At 38.5% G+C, this 24,903-nt stretch overlaps 1 protein-coding gene across 6 annotated transcripts in view; it reads left to right on the top strand.

Moving 5' to 3' along the window:
* The window catches only part of CPED1 (cadherin like and PC-esterase domain containing 1), a 163,352-nt gene that overhangs the window by 108,180 nt on the left and 30,269 nt on the right, over window positions 1–24,903 (top strand). For all 6 annotated transcript variants that reach the window (XM_069802042.1, XM_069802043.1, XM_069802040.1 and 3 more), the window contains one exon: window positions 24,081–24,198. In XM_069802042.1, the coding sequence (XP_069658143.1) occupies window positions 24,081–24,198 (118 nt within the window). The remainder of the gene's footprint in view (window positions 1–24,080; window positions 24,199–24,903) is intronic.

The following is a 24,903-nucleotide window of genomic DNA, read 5'->3' as shown; positions in this document are numbered from 1 at the left end:
GGTAAGGCAGGAGCATCGTCTGCCGAGGCAGACTGCAACTCCCCACTCAGCAAGCTAGAGGCTGTGCCAAGTTTGCCTTAATGTGAAGCTAAATATGAGACAAGATATATCCTAGTACTCTCTTACAGGTTAGTTCAGCAGGGAAGAGTGAGCACATTCACTAATATTGTTTTTCTATTCTTATAAATTTTATTTCTTTGACATTCTTATTTACAGTTTTGTAAACTACTGTTTATTTCCATCACATTCAAATAAAAAACTCTTCTTGCTTCTCTACCATTACTCTGACATTTTGAAGGAAAGAATTCATTAAGGTCCAAAGGATACCATATACTCCTTCATATCACATTTAATCAAAAACTCCACTCAGAAGAATTTGACTCAGTCATATTCATGTAAAAGTAACTGGGATTAGTAATCAGAATCTTATATGAATTTATATTTTTTATTGTTTTTAATTGAAATGAGCATGAATAATCTGGAGTTTTCTGTTATCAGGTCTTCTGTTTAAATTTCCTTTTTGGTTAAAATTTCTGGATTCAATTTTTTCTGAATCCTTCTTGTGCTTGGAGGAAAACTCATTCATGCTAGTGCCTCTTCTCTATTGCACTGGTTTTAATTAACTTTATAGTTGCAGATCTGTAGAGAATTGCTTTTTGCCCTGTGAATTAATTCCTTTCTAATAATGGTTAGTTATAGGTCCATTTATGAAACAAAGAAAGGTCCTATAAAGAAGAAATAATAAATGGAAAACAGATATTTGGCAAAGAACATTATTGCTCGTTCCTTTTACCCATCGCTGTTTCTTAGCATTTCATGAGTAATAGATTATGTGGTTTCTCTCAACATTTTAGCTATGTTGTGGAATGCCCTTCAATGGAAGACTTTAAGTGAGATTAGTAAAACTGCTGGTAAACTTGATTGTGCCTCAGTATGGAACTACATGACCTCAAGGGTTTCTTTACTCATGGTTTTCTTTCCTGTTCTGCGTGTCTGTGATTCTCACAACTTGGACTCTTTTTGTAAAAAGCTGTGCCATGCTGCATTTAGTTTAGCCTAAACTAGAAATAAAATGGAACTGGTAATGATTTGCTCTATCTCTATTTCACATATCTGAGCTTAAGAACTTCTTTTCTTTCCATTCAGTTTTTAAGCAGTGAAACAAGAGAATTATAATTTAAATACTTCTTATTGCCAGAAATCTTGCTCACAAATGCTTTGCTCTGTAAAGATAAAGGTCAAGAGGGTTTTAAACCAGGATGTTCCTTGCCAACTGAGCAATTTAGGAAGCAATTATTTGTAGCTAATATGGTTTGGGATGGATGCCATCATTAGAACAATGAGATTTTTCCCTTGTTTTTGATCCAGTAAACATTCTGTTACAGAGCCATGTAACCATACATATGGGCATTAGGGAAATGAAGGCAGAATTTGAAAAAGGAAGTCACTGAATTGAAGACAAACTCGTGATACAGATTTTAACTCAAAATGAAGCTGGGCTCAAGAATAAAGGCTTCATTTATGATTGCTGAAGAATTATGAGGTTGTTGGAGGTCAACAGAACTGTGGTGTTATGATCTACCTAAAAGTATAAAAACAAAGAAAGCAATTACTTTAATCCATTGTTCAAAGCGAGCTATTATGTCTACCTAGTTTAAATTAATGAATTGTGATGTAGTATAAAACAAAGACATTTTCAAACAACATATTTTACTTGCTAGCAAAGTGATCTCCAACTATATACTGCTGCTCTAATGCTTTTCCAGAAGTTCAGCTTAATCAATAATCAATAAATTTTCTAGAAATCTTTTTCTATATCAGGTTTATAACACCAAATTGAGATGATAGACAAAAGCATTTTATTTGAAGTGCCCTTGTCTATCTGAGGATAATTGCTGTGTAAAAGTATGAGAAGCTATATGTTGCACAAAAGGTAAAGTTCTAATATAATTTCTTTTTTACAGCATAGGCATAGGAAGCATTTAACACTTTTTCTGCATTTCTGGTCAATTGTGCACAATGAAAGTAAGTTATTAATATTTTTCCTGTTTAGATAAAATCTTTCCTCTCATATTGGTTGTAATTCCAACTTAAAGGAAGATACATTTGCTGAACAAAACATGTTTTAGCCACACAGCTCCAATTGTATCGCAGTTAGAGTCCTATGGAATGGCCAGTGTCCAAGGACACAAAACGAGGTAAAACATCTGTTCCAAAATAAATATGGAAAACTACTTTAGGGGACATTTATATCTATTAACATCAGCTATGTCACATATGTTAAAGTTATACTAAGCTCTAGTGTGCTGAACAAAGCCAGAGTATGTAAAGCTCTGTTCTTTTGAAACAACAGAACAGAAATAGGACAGAAAGGAAACAGTAAAACAACAGCTGCAAAAAGAAGACCTGTGATTACATGCCAATACTAAAATGATTACTTTTTTCAATTTTAATGATGCTACGTTCCTCATCTCAGAACGTGTATTAACACATAGGTACCAGCAGAGCTGAACATATCTTGTCAAGATGTCTGTTAATTTATTAGAAGCAGAGTCTGTCTGGTTGTTTCTGAAAATAAAATTTGGACTGTGGTTGCATACACACTTGTGCATCATTAAGCAAGAGTATGTTAGTCTGCCCGTTTTCCTCTTGTAACACTGTGTTACAGATTTTACCTACACACACTCTACGCTGCCTTACTGATGCTTTAATCCAGTGAAAGAAGGCTCAAGGCTTCCTTATTTGTAATAAGTAGAAGATCAAACAGTCTCAATTATTGAGACTATGTTTGGTCTAGCCATCAAAAATGTTGATTTTAATGATAAAAATTATTGTGTATCATATTTTAAGCCTAGATAAGACTTCAAAAATAGCCATAGAAATCTAAAAATTTCAACTTGGTCCTTCTGTATGGGAAGATCCTGCTGGCAAAAGCGCTGGTAGGCCAAAATAGCAATAGGCTTTATTATGCAACTTTGGTGTTTGGCCAGATAGGTGAAGTTGCGATGTCCTTAGCCAACGGACATTTTCAGAGACCTCTTCCAGGCACAGACCCAGAAAAGCGGAGTCAATACATCATCCACACCTTCTTTAATAATTCTTTCCACCAGAGCTTAGGTTGAGAAAGAAACTCTTTATTCCCTGTTCTGTAGGTTTGACTGAGTTTGAATGCCTGACAGGCCAAATTAAGGTGAGGCATTATAGACCAAGCTCTGTCTGAAAGGTTCATTAATAAAGACAGAGACCTCTGCTAGAAAGAACAGTGTTTCAGAAAAAGAAAATGGAGCATTGTAGTTGTTTTGTTTTACTTCAGTAATTCTGTATTTTGTGGCTGTTTTCAGCAAAGAACATACAGAAAACTCGGTCATGGATTAAAGGTATACCACACTCAATAGGTATTTGATTATTTCTTTTCTGTTTTACAATAAATTAAATTAATAATCATCAGCTTTAGACAGGAGCCCAGAAAAATATGTAAATCCACAAAAAAAAAAAAAGTGAAAGAGTATAATCTCTTCAGAATGCATTTTGTTGTTCCCTTTGAAAGCGAGATATTGAAAATAGTACAGTTTTCAGTTTAGCCTCAAAGCCCTGTTTTTCATTATTGTGGCTTATTGCCCACAATTAACTGTTTCCAAAGCCCATTCGAAGCTCATGTGTTCTTTGCTTCTGCTGCAGATTGTGAAAGAAATTGCTGTGTAGTATGGCCTGTTAAGTTTTATATTTGGTTTGTTGTAGAAAAAATATTAACAGTATCTTCTGCTGTCTACTCTTTTGACAGTAGGACAGTAGTGTGGATTCCTTCCATGCTTTGTAGCAGGCTTAGAAGAAATCCATTTGACAATGAGTTGCCAGAGAGCTGACATGGTACTTGAAGAGCTACCATGTGCATTTCTAAAGGGTGCTCTGGTAATTGACGGCTTATGTTGAGCCTCTGTACCAAATATTTTGCTTGGTCCCCACTCTCTGCAAAAATGAAAATATGGCGGTGGGATGGAAGGGAAAGCCTTCTGTGACCTGATTAGTTTTCTCAGTCTGTACACTGTGGATGGGATCCGTCTTACCTGACTTTTGTTTTCAACAATGTAGAGCAATACAGCTGAGCTTGTTCCATTGGATGCCTTTACAATCAACTGGGAAAACCTGGCAGTTTTAAGGCACAGTTCAGCTGATCTGTTTTGACTATCTATTTTAGTTCTCTGAATGGCTTAGCTATAAAGATGTAGTGTCTGTGTTTCAGCTGTTAGTATTTGATCAGATGAAATCTATCTTGTGTAACTTGCATCCTGAGCAATCCTGATAAAATACGTGTGACAACTCATGCATGCAAAGTTACATGAGTCTTGTGTTCACAGATGGTAGGGAATGTGGTGCAAACTCCTTTAGCTGGATGATGGTTGCATCCACTGGCACACAAGATACATGTAGTTCAAACCTGCTCTCCTAATTGTGGTGCCACTTTGTGACTACTGAGTATCTGAAGATGGATATGATGTTCAGAAGTTAAAGACTTGTGGGGTGCTGGACATTCTGTATACATATATTTCAGCATATGATACTAAATGATTTGACCTGTGTCAGATCTGACTCTCTACCCACTGAAAATTCCTAAAACTCTTACCAATACAGGGTCAAGTCATTATAGAGGTAATGTGATTTTTGCATAAAGGTTTGTTTTGGAAAAGGAAGTGAAAGAGGAGAAAAGGGGAAAAAAGATGACTGATGATGAAGGAAATCGAACAGCAAAACCACTTTTCCCATAATAATTTTATTTGAAAGTATAAATTTGTGGGGGTTTTTCACTTTTTCTTTATATGCCTTGAGGCTTTACCCTTCATCCAGGGTTTTATCATCTGTTAGGAATGCAATTTATAATTTAAATAAACAATAGAGAAATAAACCCACGAGGGATAAGACTGTCTTTAGTCTCTGTGAAATAAAAATTCAAAGTGTTCACCCCTCACCTTATGAAGTCATAAAGCTTTGCTCCAGTCACATATTTTTGTGACTGTTCGCTATCTTTAGGTGTGAAACACATCATAACTTGTTCAAAAACAGTTGAAATATAAAAGCTGACCTGTAAATATTATGATTTGCTTTTATTATTTTATAGTAGAATAATATGAACAGCACAGCAAATTAACATACAGTATAGAGGTTCAAAAATGCACTTTGGTTTGGGTTTTTTTCATTCTTTTGAGCTCTCAAGTCCCAGCCTGCCACTCTGGGCTCTTTCAGAAGTGTTCTTTAACCCAGAAGTACCAAGCTTGAAAGGAGGTAAGGACCATCTGGAAAAATCTTCTTCCTGGAAAGAAGAAAGGAATGAATGGTGTCTAAGTCTTAGGGGTAGGTGTCTGTCAAGATGGAAAGAGCACATCATACACTTAATTTTGGATGTGGATTTGACCCTCTCATTTGCTGAGCAAGTGCTGGACTTTAAGAAGCTTGGAAACTTAATTTCTTGTGATAAGGACATGGATTAATTCCATTCCTCTTGATAACAGCATTGACTTTGCATTAACACTTAATGGGGGCATCTGTGTTAGGGGGATTCTTACAGTAAGTTCCCTCTGTGGGAAATCGTTCTGGTTTCTCCAGAAGGCTATTAACTTTGGCATGATCCAAATCAACTTCTGGAGCTGCTGGTCTCCATCCTTTGACTAAAGACTTCTTCAGCTGCTGTCTCATAAATTACAGGACACCTTTAAACAGGAATACGGGACAAAGCATCACTTTACATACCAAGATACGAATGATACAATACTCGTGTCAATAGCTAGTCTCTGTCATAAAATGTTATAGTTAAAACAATTTAAGACAACTTTGGATTTCATAGTCATCCTAAATACATCCATATTTATCTTAATTCCCTATGTCTGTAGTGTGTTTGAAGATCCCCTGAACAAAATGGAGAGAGGCATTCATCCCTGTCCAAATCTGAGCATCTCTCTCAGATGCCTAAGCTAGAGCATTAGTCTCTCAGAGTCCTCAGTAAAGTGAATGGAGAAAGGCAGTCCTCCAGGGAGTGAGTTGGAGAGCCTAACCCATGCCATCCAGACATTACAGAAGACAGCTCTTTCCAAAGTCGATAGCAGCCCTATTCTTTCCCTTCTCAAGATTCAGAGATCATTATCACTTTTAAAACCAGAAGTATAGTTTAAGTGATGGTAAGAAAAAAGACATTCGTTGAGCTTGCACTCTGCCTTTCCACAATTTTTGCATACTGTCTTGCAGTTTCAGAAAAGACCTGCGAGTTTCCTGGCTATTAGCTGCGAAAGGGGGCTCTTACAATAAAGATACTACAGAAAGAAGGCTCTGTGCCTGTAGCACCAGCAATTGCAGGAATTGAAGTGGTTGTTCCTGTGCAATGCTGAGTATTTTGTTCTTGACTCAGCAAAGTACTGATACAAGTGCTTAACCTTAAACATGTAACCCTAAAGCAGGAAGATGTGAATGGGGAGTATGCACGTGCTTAGTGAGAATAGGATGTTACCCTGCCAGCTTGCTCCATCTTCTGCCACAGAACTGGGAATTTTTGTCACATCTCATCTCTCCATCCTGCTAAGGGAATGACATCTATTAAACCACAGAAATACTGTTATTTAGTTACTCCTTCTAAGAAAGAGATGATTGTCTGGAGCAAGCAGTTCTTGGAGTAAAAAGACAGTCCAAGAGCCTACCCCTCTGTTATCTGCACAGCTGCCACATGTAGCTTTCCGTGCACAGACTATTGATTAATTTACGGGGGCATGTTTTAAGATGGGAAGAGACATTTTTGTTCGATACTCTTATTATTTAGGACACTTTGGTTGTAGTGACTGATGGCTAAGCCCTTTGCTGTAACTGCAGATATGTTTGCAATAGATTTTTCTCAATCCCTGTTTTTGTAATGGTTCGTGCTATTGCTAGTCTCCAATAAATTGCATTTGGTGTCATACTACAGAACTCAGAAAACTACTATGAAATATTTGTAAAGGTTCTTCTGCAAATGGATCTACCATGTCCATTCTCCTAATGAAGCAGAGAGAAGTTGATGTAAATTAATACATATTTTGAGTTCTGTATTGCTAAAAATATCTTGTCTTTATAGACTAGAACTATGACTGATAACCAGACTTAATAGTAAACTCCAAGTAAGTGCTGAATTACAGCGCCTTGTTTAGTTGAAGCTGCAGATTATCTAAGTAGGAGTTAAAATACTAGTAACATCAAATAGAGGACTTGTCAAACTTGCAATCATTCAAATAAAACTTCATTACAGCAAGTACGGTGCAGCTGGTTAAATTCGGAATTATATTTACAGCTCAGAGTAAAAAGATCTTTATTGTTTGGGTTTTTTTAATCTATGAAACAGTTGCCTACAGTGGAGCAGAATCCCCATACCAGACAAACCCCTACTTTAGAGTTAGTCTCTGCTTATCCCACTGGAGATTTTTTACTTAAACCACTAACTGAACTCCCATCAATCAGTACATAAAGGATTTGAACTTGCATCTTCTACATCTCAGCACTATTCATTAGGCTCTTAGAGATTACAGAGATCTCTTAGCTGTGTTTTCCACTGGGCTTAGTCTGGCATATGAGTTTCCAGAATATTTACTAATCAGCCTCTGCTGACAAAATTAGAGGAATACCTACTTCTAACTTGAATCTCAACACCGTTAGGTCTCAGGTGGTTGTGTGCATGACAAGTTACAGCATAAAAAGCCCTTAGGGTGCAATTGGCCTGCAGCACTTCCCTTCTGAGGAGACTGAGGGAGATGGTCTTTTTTAACCCGGAGCGCAGAAGGTTCCAGGGCGAGTTAATAGGGGTCTTCCTATCTAAGAGGAGGTTGCCAAGAAGAGGGAGCCAGGCTCTTTATGAAAGAGGTGCACAGCAGAACAAAAGCCGACGGTCATGAATTGAAACAGAGCAGCTTCTGGCTGGGAACCTGTAAGAGAGCATTTCTCACTTTTGAGGACAGTCAAGTGGTGCAGACTGCAGAGGAGGGTTGTGCAGACTGCAGAGGAGGGTTGTGCAGGCTCCATCCTTGGAGGTTTTCAAGACCAGAATAGTCAAAGCAACCTGAGCAACCTGGTCTGATCTCATAGCTGAGTCTGTGTGGAGCAAGAGGTTAGGTTAGAGACCCCCTGAGGTTCTTTCCAACTGGAATAATTTTGTGACTCAGTGATTCTGTGAACTGTATGGAAGAAGCAGCACATTTTCAAAAGGTATAAAACAAATCAGATGTGCTCTTTGACTGTGGCAAATTGTTATGATGTGGAAGATTGAAATCTATATATGTTATTTTACATTAATGATTAGAAGTGCCTTTTCATTTTGAAATTCTGTCATTTGACATCTGAAGTAACTAATATAATTTACAAAATATGAAGAGTGTTACAACTGTAACATATAAAACCCAGATGAACATACCACAGCCTCAAGGTAACCCATTTCTTGCTTTATAAGCCAGAAATACTTGTGGGAGTATCCTTATGTTCCAGAGTGCTACACTGTGCAAACAGATCTCTGCTCTTAGTTGACAGATGTGGAGCAAAAACATGTGGTCAGACAACCCCTTAAACACTGCACATGTAGATGTTGCAAGCGGAAAGTTATTCCAGATAAAATCACTATAAAGTTATGATCAGCATGCTTTCACTCCATTTGTCACTTTTCTGACAATATATCATGATTTGACATGGTATTTTTTTTGATACCGTTACTGTCTGTGTGAGGAAAGCTTTGGATAAGGAGCTTGTACTTCAGAAAAGAAGGACAAGCAGATGTGAAGAGTTGTTCTGTTGGAAAAAAACTTATGTATGTGAACTGTATCTGGATGGGTACAAAAATGAGTGTTCAGAGAACTTACACCTTGCGTTAGCTCCTGGCATTTGAGGTATTCACTATTAAGCATTGTGAAAGGATAGAGATTGCTTTTGGAACTCACTGTATTTGCTGTGGAGAGGTACTCGTTAGCCTTGTGGACCTTTGAGATAATTGCACTCAACAGCTGCCACTGAGGTCAATCAGAAGACAGGAAAAAAATATCTTGGGAAATGTCCAACTTCTTGTAAAAACTGGTTATTAACGGCACACTGCCAGTGGACCACCAGCACTCATAAATAATGATAGCACCTCTTTCGTTTGGCTTTAACTCAGAACTAACTTCACAACTTCAGTCAGTTACTGGAGGGCGAGAAAGGCAGAAGAGGACTGAGACACCTTTTTTGCTTTACAAGAAGTGCCTTGCAGCACATCGAAGTCTCATTTACATGAAGCTTTGCTTTTGCACTCTGATAACAGTGAAGGGCTTTATACTGTTTTACCAGGAGAAAGCAGAGTCATCCCCAAGCCATTGAACTTAGCAGTGTAAAGGCCATTTGGAGCCTCTGTGTGTCTGGGTTTTCATAGCTGCATTGAGGTCATTTGTTGGACCTGCGTACCTTTTCATTCCTCAGTATCCTAGACGCTGAAGTTCATCAGCCTAGAAGAAGGTTGTTTAATCACCATAATCTCTGTGTGGTGGTCTATTAAGATCAGCCTTTGTATGGACGTTTTGCAGTGCAAAATGGTAAGCTAGAGTTTGTCTACTACATGTTTTCTTTTTAGTTCACTCTATATGAAAATAGTAATGCAGTGCTTTCAGACTAGCAGCCAATGTTGTTTCCTTCTATGTTATTCTTTCAACACAATAGAAGGCAGGTTTAATATTGCAAAATAGAGGCATTTCAAAGTATTTCCAAATATTTTTTAGCAACTGCAAGCAATTATTTAAGCAATTCTATTCAGTTGTTGTAACACGGCACATCTAGACAGCCTTGTGCCCTAAGAAAACAATTTACTGTTCATTTAACCCATATCCTTCTCTTTTCCCTTTCCCCTTTCTGACCTTCCCTGAAGCTTTCTTACTGTCTTTCTCATGTTGGCAATATGAAAAAATAATTGAAAAGAAATGAGAAGTTATCAAACATGAATACTTTTCTACAAGTATCCTCCCCCAATTCAGTCATGCAGAACTGCCATTTTTATGAGAGAAAGGGGTATTAGCAGCTGAAGGGTAAAGATCAGTATGGTAGAATCAGCACCGCAAGACTACTCCACATCTGTGTATTTCTATAAAAAAAGACTGTAAAGTTTATACAATCTCTACTGTTGTCAAATGATAAAAAGGCTGTAGAAAGGATGTGGAAGGAGGGAATTAAAAAGAAGTAAAAGCAAGATTACAACATCCTTGCTAATACTTAGCTTACTAATACTTAATTTAACCTTTGTTAAATTACTGCCATATATCTAATACAGATTACAGTATACAGTATATAATGGTATCTAATGTATGCTATATCATAATACACTGTAATCTAATATTTGCTGGAATAGATCCCTTCTGTTATCTCAGTCCTTTTGTCTGTAGTACATCCTCTAATTCTGATTCCAACTGGAAATGTTCTCGTTTTCTGCAACAGCCAAGTCTGCTTCAAGGCCAGGGTCTCCGTGTCCCCAGTAAGTTCTGGCAGCCCTTCACCACATGGAAGAAAGCGCACACTGGAGGGAATCTGGGCTGTGTGTTTGGTTCAAGAGTTGTAGGGGTTTTGTTGACTTACTACTGGGCAAACACTCTTGAGTAAAATTCCTGTTGCAATATATCCGGTATCTTACTGAGGAAGAGTAGGAAGATGAAAAGAGCTGGTTAATGGCTAGGAGTATGGGCAGGCTAAGAGCAATCCATCAGCTGGACTGTTCATCTGTCTAGGCAAAAATATTGAAACAATAAGATAATGTTCAATCCGTGGTTCCAGAGCTTCTCAGGGGGCATTGCCTGTAATCAAATATCAGTGAGAAAAACAATGTGCGTTATAATGTGGGAAGGTTTGCCATGGGATGTGAATGTATCCATGCCTACTTTGCTGAAGGAAAAACTTGTTCCACATGTCCAGAAGCCTGAATTTACAGCAATTATTTTTACTAGTGGTCACAAGAAAGTTAAACACAAAACATCTCCTAGGCTGGCTGACTCAAAATACCTACGAAAGGTGGCTGAGTCCTTAGGTCTATACCGAGTTATTTCTTTGAAGTGCTGTAGGTTGGGTCACCGCCTGGGCCTGCAATGTTGTCCAGATCCAAGTGTAGCCTCTGTCCTTGCAAGAAAAACAGTAGTTACCATGTTTCTGACATTTCAGGAGGAGCAACCTGAGTCACTTTGATTCAGTCATGTTTGTAGTGCCGTACTGGCTGCATTCTCTGCCTCCTCATTACTCCCCAGACCTGAAGTGAATCACAGAAATCTTCTGGATGTCTGTCTATTAGGGAGAGTAAATTGCTGTATAAAACTATTTGTGTAGGTCAGGGGAACTTAGGTGATGAATAAGCTATAATTAACTGCCTTAATACATTGTTGAGGGAGACTAAATTTTGATTTTTAAGGTTTTTTTCTATTTCCACTGTGCTCCATCTCTGTGCTAATCTGATCTCAGTATTGACCAAAGCAAGGCTTCAGCTCAGCATCACTTATCATGCCTTGTGCAGTGTAATAAACATCATCACTAAGCACATTATTCAGTTTTCAGAAGTAATTAGTTGGTTTTTGTGAGGGGCGCCTTGTTCAACTAGTGGCTGCTTGATTACTTTAGCTGAATGAAAAGGACATGCAGTAGTAAATTACTGCAAGCAGGCTGTTGGGGAAAGCGGGGAGAATTCTAACTTCAGTCTGCTCATTTGGCACTAACTGCATGCAATCTGTTTCTGTCCATGTGTGAAAGCTACCTGCATGCAGTCTGCTGTTTGGTAAGCCATCAGGCTGTAAGGAGACTGCATTTTCAGTCTGCTATACACCAGAAGGCAAACCTTTAATCAGTGTCTTTTGAAAAAGATCATGATTAATAAAAATCCGTGAAATTCACTTCTGTGATTATAGCAGCAAGTGTGCTGCAAATTCATTAGAATCAATTTTGACCCCATTATAGTTTAGAAAATAAATTACTGCATGGCCAGATTTGTAGGTGTTCTAGGAAAACAAATTTGCCTGTCTTACTCCTGTCTCCCAGCTGTGTATATTAAATGAGTATCTGGGGATATGTAAAATTTAGTGCTGGACATAGCTATTAGACAGCAAGGAAAATATTCTGACTCAAAGGTTCTTTTGAATGAAATATGTATTTATTTTCAAAGGCAAATCAGTCCTTCATTACTTCATTCTTTTCATGGTAAGCCACAGTGTGGTAAAAGGGAAGTATAAATGATAACCAGATACCGTCTATAAATACATTTGTCTTTTCTGTTTTCATACAGTCTTCATTGTGTGCATTGTCCAAGAAACTTTAATCTCGACTGATGTTGACTGATTTCCTTTTAAGTATTGTATTTTTACTGAAGCTTTTAACTGAAGAGGAAGAAAGGAGAAAAAACCCCACCATTTCTTAAATCTTCACATTCTCTCACTCTCTTTCATATATAGAGAGTAAAAGTCATAGTCTCCCCTTCTGCACTACTGTAGGTTTGTACAGCACCTTCTGAATATAAGTAGCTTCAATCTGAGTTATGGGTAGTGTAATGGAGACCTATCCATGCACTGTCTGTCTGTCCTGGACATTTGCACAGAGACTTTGTACAGAGACTTTCTCCAGTGTCATTTACACATTCTTAGCTTTAGTCCTCACATTTCTTTGTATGCAACAAGGCTCTACACTTTACATCGGTAATAGATTTTTCATAAAGTATTTGCTGGTTACAGTTAGAAAGATTTGTGTAAATGCTCTCTTTCTAAAAATATACCCTCTCACGATCTTTGAACCTGTCTCTTGACTCACTTAAACAAAGAGCCTAATGTCTTAATAAGAGAAGGGTCTGAAATTTGGCAGAAAAGCCTCAGAGATGGACCCTCCATCAGAGATGGGCCCTTCATCGAAGGCCGCTTTAAAACCAGAGCCAAGTACAGAAGGGTCAGGCTGCTGCTTGTGGGGCTGCCAGCTGCTATGACCTGCCTCCCACTGAGCTGCTGGCAAAGCGCAAGGTGTTTGGGATCATCCCTGCCCAGAATGGGGGCATTGCAACCAGCGCACCTCTCTTTCACATGCCTCTTTTCTTCCTGGCACCTTTCAGGTGAGGAGCAGTAGTCGCCCAGGTGGGGAACAAAATGGATGTCCACAAAATGGACATCCCCAGGCTCAGGTCTGGCCCCGTGGCACACCCCTGTGTCCCTCTGACCATCTATACCTGGGTGATATTTTTCAGTGGAGACTGGGTATTGAGCAGACAAACCATTTGTACCACTCTTACTGGAGAGCAAGCATAGGTCCTTTTGCCAGGGGTATTGCTTTTTGAAGAGGAGGGCGTTCGACTCTTGGGAGTTGACTTGAATGACTCGGGTGTTCCACATGGCTGCCCGCAGGATCTGGCCCTGTGTGTTCCCTGGGACACCATTAAAGAGAGCCAACATCAAAGCACATGGCTGCACGAAGCTGGCCACGTGCTCGGGCTCTTCAAACATGTGCGTCAGTGCAGACTGTAAATATGCAAAGGGAAATACCTCCTGTTGTCCACCAGATACAAGTGTGCTTTCCATTACAGTGAAGCCTCCACACATATGTAGACTCTGTCTTTACATGAAAGGCAGGAACTCACTGGGGTTTTTGGCATTGTCTGGAAACAGTTTCAGAAGTCTTCCACTCGGTGTTTCTGAGCCTATATTAGTGGCTTCCTCAATGTTCCCCAGTCCATGCATGGCTCTGATGTGTATTCCAAGGCCTAGTATGCCACGGAAAACAATTTCTATATAAAACAGCGTGTGCACTAATTCCTTAAACAAAAACCATTTCAATTCACCCTGCAGCCAACATAACATAAATAAAGTAATAAGCTTTTCTGGCTTTTTTAATGATTGTATTTAGTCAAGTTATTTATTATTTCCTTAGCTTTGTTTTTGTCTACTTGCCCAATGTAACACAGTTCTTGAAATATTGCTGTCAGTCCATCCACAGCTCACTATTACCTTTTCAATCCTTTAGGCCAGTTTAAGCTCAATTTAGATTAAGAAAGGAAATCCCAATGTTCCAATTTTAATTTTTTTTTTAAATGAGAAGACAAAAAAAGAAGCAAAATCAGTACTGCTATTGAACTGGACTGCAGAACTTAGTTCTTTTGCATCCTGTTTGGCAGTCACCAGCTTGCTATTCATCATGAATATTTTGTTGAAAAAAAGACAGTATTACATTCCCTTTCTCATGTTCAGGGGATGTGCAGGAGAATCCAGGGCAATCAGTTGGGAAGAAAGAGATTTAAGCATCCTGAGGCCTAGGGATAAACACCATGTCCAAGCAGTGTAACTAGGCTCCTTATGCATTGTGTAGGGAGTGTTAGTGAGGTAAAGCTTGCAGAGAAAGGTTTAATTTTTTTTTTATAGTAGAATATCTGATACAACTGGGGGAAGAAAGCACACTCAAAAAAGTGTCTGAGTACAACCATTTTTAAAATTTGAAATAGAAAACTTCAGCTTGTAGAAATAAGATTCTACATGAGCCAGCACAGTGATTAGGGAGTCAGATGTATTGCCATGCAGAAAATCGTACAGAAAGGAATGTATCTTAAGTGTACCTTTCTCTGGGAGTTACACATCCAGTCTTGGGTTACAGGAGAGCCTGTCCTCCACTTTGAATTGCCACGTGCTCTCTCAGGGAGCTAAGTACATACTTCAGTTGGTCCTTTCTCACATAACAGTTAGCAGGGAGCCTGTTGGTGCTCCCTCCGTCCAGTTTCACCCTACATTTTTTACACACATCTAGCCTGCGGGTGAAGCAGGTTCAAGGCTCCTTACAAGTCAGGATTTAATTAGATGTGTAAAGCAAATGCAAACAGCTTCCTTGGGAGAGACTGAGACAGAACTGCCCAGAAAAGCCTATAGCCCACTGACTGGAAGAAAGACATTGGGAGCTTGAACTGAAATCTCTGCTAGAAATCAGTTAAAAGAGGCAGTTTAAACTATGTTTGCTGTATCACAGGGAAATGTTCTACCAGGGAAATACCAGTTAATGCTTTGTGCACCTCACACTCCCAGTGGCATGTCCTGAGGACACCTATCAAATCAAACACTGTTGGCAAAGGTAGTTTTGAACTCTGTTAGGGCTAAAGGGGCTGACTTACTTACATAGCTCTGCTGAGCTATGGGTGGTTTTGCCTATGCCCACTAGGAGAAACTTAGGCACTTAGGAGGATGGTGGCAACTGAGTTTTGAGATGATACATTACAGGTGGGTGTGGCGTTGGATGGAGCTCCAAGTCATCTGCCCAAGCTGATACAGAAAATGAGAGGCAGTGTTGTGACTTGGACCCAAACATCCTAAATGTTTGACACTGTCCCACACAACATCCTTGTCTCTAAATTGGAGAGACATGGATTTGATGGATGGACCACTCAGTGCATAAGGAATTGGCTGGATGTTACACTCAGAGGGTTGTGGTCAATGGCTTGATGTCCAAGTGGAGACCAGTGACAAGTGGTGTTCCTCAGAGGTTGGTATGGGGACCAGTGCTGTTTAACATCTTTGTTGGCGACATGGACAGTGGGATTGAGCGCACCCTCAGCAAGTTTGCCAACAACACCAAGCTGTGTGGTGCAGTCGGCATGCTGGAAGGAAGGGATGCCATCCAGAGCGACGTTGACAGGCTTGAGAGGTGGGCCCATGTGAACCTCATGAAGTTCAACAAGGCCAAGTGCAAGGTCCTGCACATGGGTCGGGCCAATCCCAAGCACAAATACAGGCTGGGCGATGAGTGGATTGAGAGCAGCCCTGGGGAGAAGGACAGGAGCGTTGGTTGACAAGAAACTCAGCATGGTCTGCCAATGTGTGTTTGCAGCCCAGAAAGCCAACCATATCCTGGGCTGCGTCAAAAGAAGCGTGGCCAGCAGGTCGAGGGAGGTGATTCTCCCCCTCTACTCCATTCTCATGAGACCCCACCTGGAGTACTGTGTTCAGCTCTGGGGCCCCCAACATAAGAAGGACATGGACCCATTGGAGTGAGTCCAGAGGAGGGCCACTAAGATGATCAGGGGGCTGGAGCACCTCCCCTATGAGGACAGGCTGAGAGAGTTGGGGTTGTTCAGCCTGGAGAAGAGAAGGCTCTGGGGACACCATACAGCAGCCTTCCAGTACTTAAAGGGGGCTTATAAGAAAGCCGGAGAGAGACTTTTTTACAAGGGCATGTAGTGATAGGACAAGGGGTAATGGCTTTAAACTGAAAGAGGGTAGATTTAGATTAGATGTAAGGAAGAAGATCTTCACTGTGAGGGTGGTGAGGCACTGGAACAGGTTGCCCAGAGAGGTTAGGGGTGCCCCATCCCTGGAAGTGTTCAAGGCCAGGTTGGATGGGGCTTTGAGCAAGCTGGTCTAGTGGAAGGTGTCCCTGCCCGTGGCAGGGGGGGTGGACTAGATGATCTTTAAGGTCCCTTCCAACACAAACTATTCTATGATTCTATGAAATCTTTCCTTGGAATCTTAAGCTCAGTATGCCCCAAGCCCTAAGTACAGTTAAGAGATGTTCTTGCAAAGTCTACAGGATTTTGTGCTAAAAGTGTGAAAGAAGTACTTTTGGTACAGTACACCCTGAAACACTGAGTTCAAATCCACAAGCCTTGCTTACTGCGAAAAGCAGCTTTAACAGTAGCTTTAGCAGATGTGTAGCTCACTGGACTGAGTCCTTGGCTAACATATGTTTTTCAATGCATTGCATTCATTGTCAGAGTATCTCAATTTCAGAATTCATGAATGAAGAGTAATGCTTTTCAACTTATTTTTTTCTCATACCTTACTTTCTGAATGTAGTGATAGCTGTTCAGTCTGAGAAGTTCTGCTGTGTTCATCATGGCTGTGGTATAAAGGTCTTAGTCTAAAATCAAAGGGACAAGGCTAGAGCTCAAGTGCCTCTTGCACATAGGAAGGTGTAGAGCATAGATCTCTCTGCAATGTGAACTGTGAATGCCATATACCCTGAACATGGGAGGGTAGAAGAGAATGCTCCTTAAAAATAGCCACAAGCCCAGCTAATATAGTACATTTTTTACCTAATTAGTAGGGAAAACAGTCAGGGCCATATCAACACTTTATTGAGAGAGAACCATAAATACCTAATAATTCCTTTTGTTATCACACAAAATACTTGCTTCTTGCACTATCAAAGTTAGTTAATTCAACTAATTCTTCTGCATCTCTGAGCTGTTCAGAATCATAATTCACAAGTCCCAGCTAGATTAAGAGTCATGCTTTTTAGCCCTCATGTGAGTATTTCTGTTCTATGGTTCACAAATGCAGAACTTTGAACTATTGACTATTTGGGAACAGAAAGGCAGATAGGGAGTCTAACTGACATCGTGTGCAGTATTAAACATGATGTAAAATGAAATTGAATCAAAATCCCTCATAGCTTGAAAGAATTCTTTTATGTTCTCCACACACATAAAAGATACTAAAATAGTGATATGAAACTTGCAATATTTTCTCTTTCTAAGTAGTGCTTATTTCTCAGAACAGTTTCTTAGCTTTCTGTGAGGTTAGCATTCTCAGTGCAGAGGAAGCCACTTTGCATCTGCTCTAAGTGTCAAGATGAAATTTATATGTCTATATAATCTGTATGTGCTTTGAGGCAGTCATCTCTGTAGAGAGGTACCTACTGGGATTTTCAAAAGCTCTTTAACAGATAGTAAAGATATTGTGTAGATATGACATTCTTCCATCACTGGTTAAAGCATGTGACATTATTCACAAAAAAAATTTTCTATGCAGAAGTTTGTGACCGAGAGAAAAATCCTGCAATTCATGGTATGCTTGTATTCTTAAGACAAAGTAATAAGAATTATAGCAACAACATGAATAGCACTAGTAAGAACTTGAAAGCAATTTAGACTGATGGCTGCACTTCGTCCACATTTCAAACTGTTCTCTGATGTCTCCACCATGCCTTGACAATATGGCCAGTATCTCAGTTTTTCATATCGTTCCCAGTCTCCTACTAATATCTGTGCACTGCATGTTCCAGCCCTGGGAGTGCCCAGGCTCCTTTTCTAAAGTGTTTTTTATGGCCCCTACCAGATCTGTGTGGAGCTGAGCATCACATAGTCTTTTAATGTGTTTTTTGTGACAATGCCTTTGGGGTCATTGGGGAAATATTATCCCATTTTTGCAGATGGAACACATTAGGTTCCTTACAAAACACAGTGGTGGCAGTTTCTTTCCATTAAAACATGGTTGCAACACACAGATGTATTACTGCATCCGTTCAACCCATTAATCCTATATTCTCTGCTTAATGGGTTTGTGTGTCTTTTGATGTAGGCAATGTCTTCATCTATGTCTTAAACAGTGCTTGATGAATAATAATAGTCATTGTTTTCCAGCCAAAAGCAGTAGTGAACTGAAATTTCTGCCTCTCTCCTTGTGAGAGCTTTCTAGACCTATTTTGTACACCCAGGAGTTTCACTTCAATCTAGTTAATTTGGATATTAAACTGAACCAGCCTGAACCTCTGAATCTTTGGAGGTTCATCTATCACTGAATAATGCAGCCGAACAGAGGGAGACGGTTGAATAGAAGTCAATATGCCAACTGTTCCTTCATTTATTACTGCCATATTAATAAAGTTGATAGAGTGGAACTAATCCATCTGCTCACAATTTATTCCCTAGCAATAAGATACAATTTCACTATTTCATGAGCTCACTCTTTGACTAATTTTATTAGAATTCCTTCCATAGCATCATTTTTAATCACTTTTCATCCAGTTTTAGTTATGTGTAAAATACTAGAAAAAGATGGACTAAAGAGATATGAAAGGATTTCATGAGAAACTTGGGTCAGCTTAAATAGAACCAGATCAAATAAAGTTAAGTCAGCGAGCCTACAAAGGCCAACAGAAAAGCGTTCAAAATTACCTCTTTCGCAGGAAGCTTTGTTCTGTCACGTCTAAAATGTAAACAGTCAAAAGAAATAAGGCGGCCCTGGCAGCATCATAAGATGAGGCAGGGCTGCGGTGCCTCAGGGGAGGTGGCTGGGTGATCTGCCAGGCTCATGGGCAGCGCTGCCCGAAGGACTGCAGGGTCAGAGCTTGGTGGATGGAGCGGTCTCCTCCCTTCCTTGCCAAGAACTAGTGCATGAGGTTTATCTCATGCACTAGTTCCCAGACACGTGTGGGCTCTGGATGTTAAAAAGATGCAGGATGTTGGCTACATGTTGGTTGTATGCAATGTTGTAATGAATTCCTGTGAGCTTAGTTATATTTCTCTTGTTGTTTAGTTTAAAACATTCTGATATGCTGATCCTTTATTAGTCTGGTGGGGGTAGTCTTCAGTGATTTGGGCTGGTGCAATTTCAGACATGAGTACCGAAGCAGAAATTACCTGTTTCTCAAAGCGTTGAGCCCACTAGTCTCATTGATCGCTATGGGGTTTAATGCAAATGCAAGAAGGACTTTTACTGAGAAGGCTGAGTGTAAAGCCTAGATACAGGCCTCCTGGGTGGGAGTTTCCAGAGCGTTCAATTCATTAGCATAAGTCTACTTCCACTGAAAATGACAGTTGTAGCACCAGCTTTGAATGGACAGAGTTGGGTTATTCCAGAAAAATTCTGAAAATCCTACCTTCCTATGTTAAATGCCTTTTTAAGCTGACAGGTAGCAGCAGCTGTAGATGCTAAAAGTAACTTTATTTTTGTAATGTGGTGCCCTGTCACTGCTGGAGCACTGACCGTTCAGACGAACACAGATGAACAATTTATCCCTACTCGATATGACTTTTCCCAGGAAAATCATGGCCTTCTTACCTTCTTTCTTTTTAACTGCCTCCAGTTTGGTGGAAGCTTATTGGGTTAATCTGTAGGCAATTACTGCAATTTCAGAGTAATCATTCTTAGGGTGGAGGTGGGAAAAAGGTACAATAGCAATTAAAAATCCATTAATAGTTAAGTTAGATTTCTTAATCTAAAGCATAACTGCAGCTACAATGGTATTTTCTATATGACATTCATTCTGTGATATTAGCTGCATGAGTGTGGATCATCTTTATGCAGCTTTGGTTATGTCTCTCTCTCACACACATCTGTATGATTTTAAAACTGGTATGTTTTTTTAAATATTTTTGTACACCTGAGTGAAACTATGTTTGTATATGTATATGCATATGCATAAGTATATAATTGAGAGGAAATATAGTGCAGTTATTGAAAGCTGAGCTAAACAAACAAAATTCTTATTAAATCAGACACCTAGACTCTAAATAAGTGAAATAACATATGCATTAACAGCTCCAAATTAATAATTAGAGAAAACTGTAAAGTAGCAGGCTCAAAAATCTGTGTGATCTCTTAAAGGCTAAAACTATGAAGTATCAAGTTCACTGTAGTGTAGTCTGAACAGAAACAATTCTCATTTCACACAGCAGATGGACTCCAGAAATCTTCACTCTCTAAGTATCAACTGATGTTGACTGAAAGCTATCTAGATGTACAGAGGAAAGCTTTATTCCTTTTTTATTTGCTAGTGTCCAGAAAATCTTCCGTAAAGATAAAAGACAGTTTATTAGTAAAATGCCAAACCAGTCTTATAAAGAGTTGATTCTAACTGTGCACTGAAGTATGTAACGCAGGGGAATTTTTCTTTTGATTCTAGTCCAGACATTTCAAGGGCCTTTTTATGTCTGCCTTCTAAAAATGAAGGTTTGCAGGGAGAGCAGACCAGAGCAAGAGCTATCTTTTAAGTTTACATGTCTGGCTCTCATCTTTGCCATGAGTGATCTTTTGTAAACATACTTAAGATCACAAGATGTTTCATCTTTGGGCAAGGCAAGAAGGATGTCATGTCACTGCAGTACCTGAAGAAAACATTAAGAAATCTGCATGCGGTTAGAAAAGCCCTTAATGTGCCGTACATTGGTGGGGCTGTGGTAAATCTCTAGCTGTCACAGATTCATTTTGCACATTATATTAAATATGTCAATAATGATAAAGGATTGGTCTCCCACAAAAGTAAAGATGAAACAAATAAGGCTTGTTCAGTGATTCACAATCTCTCATAACTGTATAGTTTTAGATGTGAATTACATATTAAACACAAGCGGTGTCCTTTAAAATTCATGGTTTGCATACTTTGAAAACACAATGAAGTCGAAGGGAATTGGTGATGTAGTTTGACCTGCGTATTGATTGTGATTAGTAATAAATCAGCCACATGAAACTGTTGTTAATGATATTGTCCAAGGAATGCAATTAAAATCAATTTTTGTTTATTTAAACACATACCCTGGGCAGAGGTATGAACAAGAAAATCCCTGTTAAGTTATTTTACAGCACTATGTTGAGAGCAATGGCAGCACATTCAGGAATTTCAGGCTTTCTTGTGAAGTCCTGTGCAAATTGTTTTACTGCAAGGTAGAAGCTTTCTGATGTTAATGTTAGTTGAAGTAGTACTGTCAAATAGCTGTACAGTGTGTCCAGACCCAGAGGCTCCAAGACAACATCAGTTTAACACTAGAAGATAGCGTACCATTCATTTTGTCATAACAGCTTTCGCTAGTTATAGAGCATTAAGAAGAGAACAGGACAACTGTACAACAGAACCCACACATATCTACCATTTCTCTGACTTTTTGTGCACAAAAATGACCTTAAACCTTTGAAGTAATTTTTTTTTCCACCATGGAATTTAATGAGGTCAAATAATTGAGATCAGAATAATGGTGAGACAACTATTTCACTTTGGGTTTTGATTGCATAATCAAGACCCACCTGTATTTACTAAATTCCAGCATGGATTCTTATGTCCATCTATATCAGTGGCACATATCCTACTAACTACCAAGTTTCACCTTGACAATATTAGGACATAATTGTCATTTGCTCATTGGTCCAATTTAGGCATAGCATCCTAGATGTAGCATAATTTCATGGAAACAGTGAAAGATATTACATGACAGTTGCTGAACCAATTTTAATATCATTTTAGAAAATAAGAGTAGAAATCCACATACGTCAGTGAAGAAAAGACCAATGAAATATTTTTTTACTTTTTGGAGAAATTACATTTTACTATTCTTTTTGGTTTCAAGAATACTCCTTCTGGAAATGAAGACGCTCCAGTAAAAAGGTGTTTCCATTTGTGTAGTTTGTTTGTAACTAATTAGTAGTACTAAGCATATGCAATTCTTTAAAAAGGCAAATTTTGAATTATTGAACATTACCATGACTACTATTCCATTTAGCCAGAAAGGGCCACAACTGCATTTTTCATACAGTATTTAAAAATAAAAGCACATTAAATAATGATTGCCATGGTTAAATATTTATAATATTTTCTCCTTTGTCACAAAATGATCTTTTTCACTATTTTAAGTCCCAGTTTTATAGCTTTTTGGGTTTAGTGAAAAAAACCCTCATTGTGTTCTGGCAAGCTTATCAGAATACAGAAGTGTGGGTTAGACAACGAAATATGAGATAGTAGACACTATTTCTTAAGCTAACACTGACCCCAGAATGCTCCTATCTTCTGATGGAACAACTGGCAATAGCACCAGTTTGGGCAATGCAGTATGGAGGATGAGTATTTTTACAAAGTAATTTGAAGAAAAATTCATCTGAACTAATGTAGATATATGCCTCTCAATTGTTCTAAACTCTTGTTACAGTTGAGGGAGAAAGGCATTTTTAGGATGTGATTCATTTTTTCCTGAAGTGCACATCTAAAACAGATTAAAAATGTGTCCTAGCAATGCAATTTCCCTGCAGAAACGACAAAGGAAAACTAGAATGAGCAACTCATGCAGCCATAGATGCTGTAGATGCCTAAAATTACCGAAAGAATTGCCAGATGTCACAAATGCTGCAATGTCGTTTATATCATGTCAGTGGATGCTTGAACATTATAACTATAAGGCACAAAGTTGAAATAACCCATTACTTAAAATATAAGAACCCACATGTGCTAAAACTTATGGTAAGGAATCACTATTTATCTGGTTATTTCGTCTGAAATTTTGGGGAGCTGACGGCGCCTCTAGCCTTCCATAAAGAATAACGATCAAGTTTTCTAAAAGCCAATAACACTTTTCACTTGCAAATTTTAAGAAAGTTATTTCAAATTGATTGATTGGTATTCCAGGTTGTTACTGCTAATTTTTTAGGCATCTGGCATTAATTAATTCTCCTGTATGTTTCTGTTAATGCCTATAAAATTTATCAGAAATTACCAAAATGTGAGCAACTCAGCTCCTTATGAAATGTGTTTACAGTGTATGCCATTGCATTAGCGGTCTCTAGTTCTTTACTACATTCTGTTGATTTAATAACCAGTCCACATTTCTGTGTCCAAGCATAAATATAGATAAAATATTTCTGTGTTAATTGTGGGTCTTAGTGAACATTTTCTTTAACTAGAACATGAAAAAAGGTCAGATTCTTTTCTATGAAGAAAATTAATTAAAAGGTGAATGTTTTTAAACATAAATATGTCCACTGTTTATGTTACCCTTATGGTAGTGTCTGAGGTTTACTATGGATTACACCTCACATGAAGACCCACAAGGAGATCAGATTCATAGTTCTATTAAATCCTTTCCTTCAGTACCCCTAATAAGTTTTTGTAACCATTCTACTAGCTCAAACATTTTCCCCTTGAAATTTTTTTTTTTTCTTTCTTTTCTTTTATGCACCTCTATCTCCTGAAGCTAATTTGGGGCATGTCATCAGAGAAATGTATTCCATATGACTGCAGATATGCATACAAAATTGCTAAGGGCAAATAGGTAGAGATTGTACAATAAGTAGAGACAATGTGATGTTACATGGATGTTATATATATTTGCCCTAATAAATTTTCTTATATCTTTAGCAAATGTAGTATCTTGTACATTTACTGGGGATTGGGATAATTTATTACAAAACCATTGTCTGAATGGAAAAAGGATTCTAAATTTCATGTTAAAAATATATATTGAAGAGCAAAGGATGAATGAATTGCAGAACCAACCCCAAATAACTTTTTTCCTCTTTAAATGTCCTTGAAGAGGATTTCAAAGTCATATGGATGGGTGCAGTGCTGTCATTTTCACAGATTTCATTTTCTTTCAGGACTGTGGTTCTCGAATTCGTCCAGAGGAGTCCTGTGGCTTGCAGCCTCTGTCTCCTGAATACCTCTCAGCAATTTCACAGACGGTGTTTAAAACCTGTGAAGCTGGAGATACAAAAGGTTTGTACTTAATCCTCTTTCTTCTGAGAATTAACTCATGCACCTCATCAAAGTAAAACTAGAAACGTTTCCTCTTTTCTACGGACACACACTAACCTATGCACGCTAACTAATCACTTTTAATAGTTATAAATTTTTAAAATCAGGTTAGTTAGTTTACGTAACAATTTTTTGTTTAATAAGTTTCTAATCAGTGATCCACCACTGCTTGTGTTATTGTCATGTAGGCTTTAAAATGCACTGAAATATTTCCATCAAAACCATTTAAAATAGAAGTGCTTTATTCTAAATGGAAGGGATTATCTACTCAAAATGAAAATTAGCTTTAGAAAAAGAACACAACATTTTCATCCATTTGAATTTTATATTTCCACTTCTATACTGGAAACAGAGAAACAGTTTACAATTTCAAACAGTAAAGTGTGTGTTTTTACATATCTTGATACCTTAAAAAACAAGATGGACAAATCAAACATTATACAATAACTAATACAATCAAGACATCTCTCTGGTTTACTGAGAACTCAGATTACAACAGATTGTTGGACAGGTATTCATGTTTAGGTCACAGCTGCATGAAGGTTTATGCAAGTGTACTTTAACAAATCTGAGTAATCCCCAGGACTGCTCAGGTATGCAGTCTTATTCATAGCTTAAATTGTTGCTGGATTAGACAATAAGTAATTTTGTTCAATTCTTCATTAG

This window comes from Haliaeetus albicilla, chromosome 14, assembly GCF_947461875.1.
Source record: "Haliaeetus albicilla chromosome 14, bHalAlb1.1, whole genome shotgun sequence".
Classification (NCBI taxonomy): domain Eukaryota; kingdom Metazoa; phylum Chordata; class Aves; order Accipitriformes; family Accipitridae; genus Haliaeetus; species Haliaeetus albicilla.
Note: the sequence above shows the minus strand (reverse complement) of the source record. Positions and strands in the feature narration are given on the sequence as shown.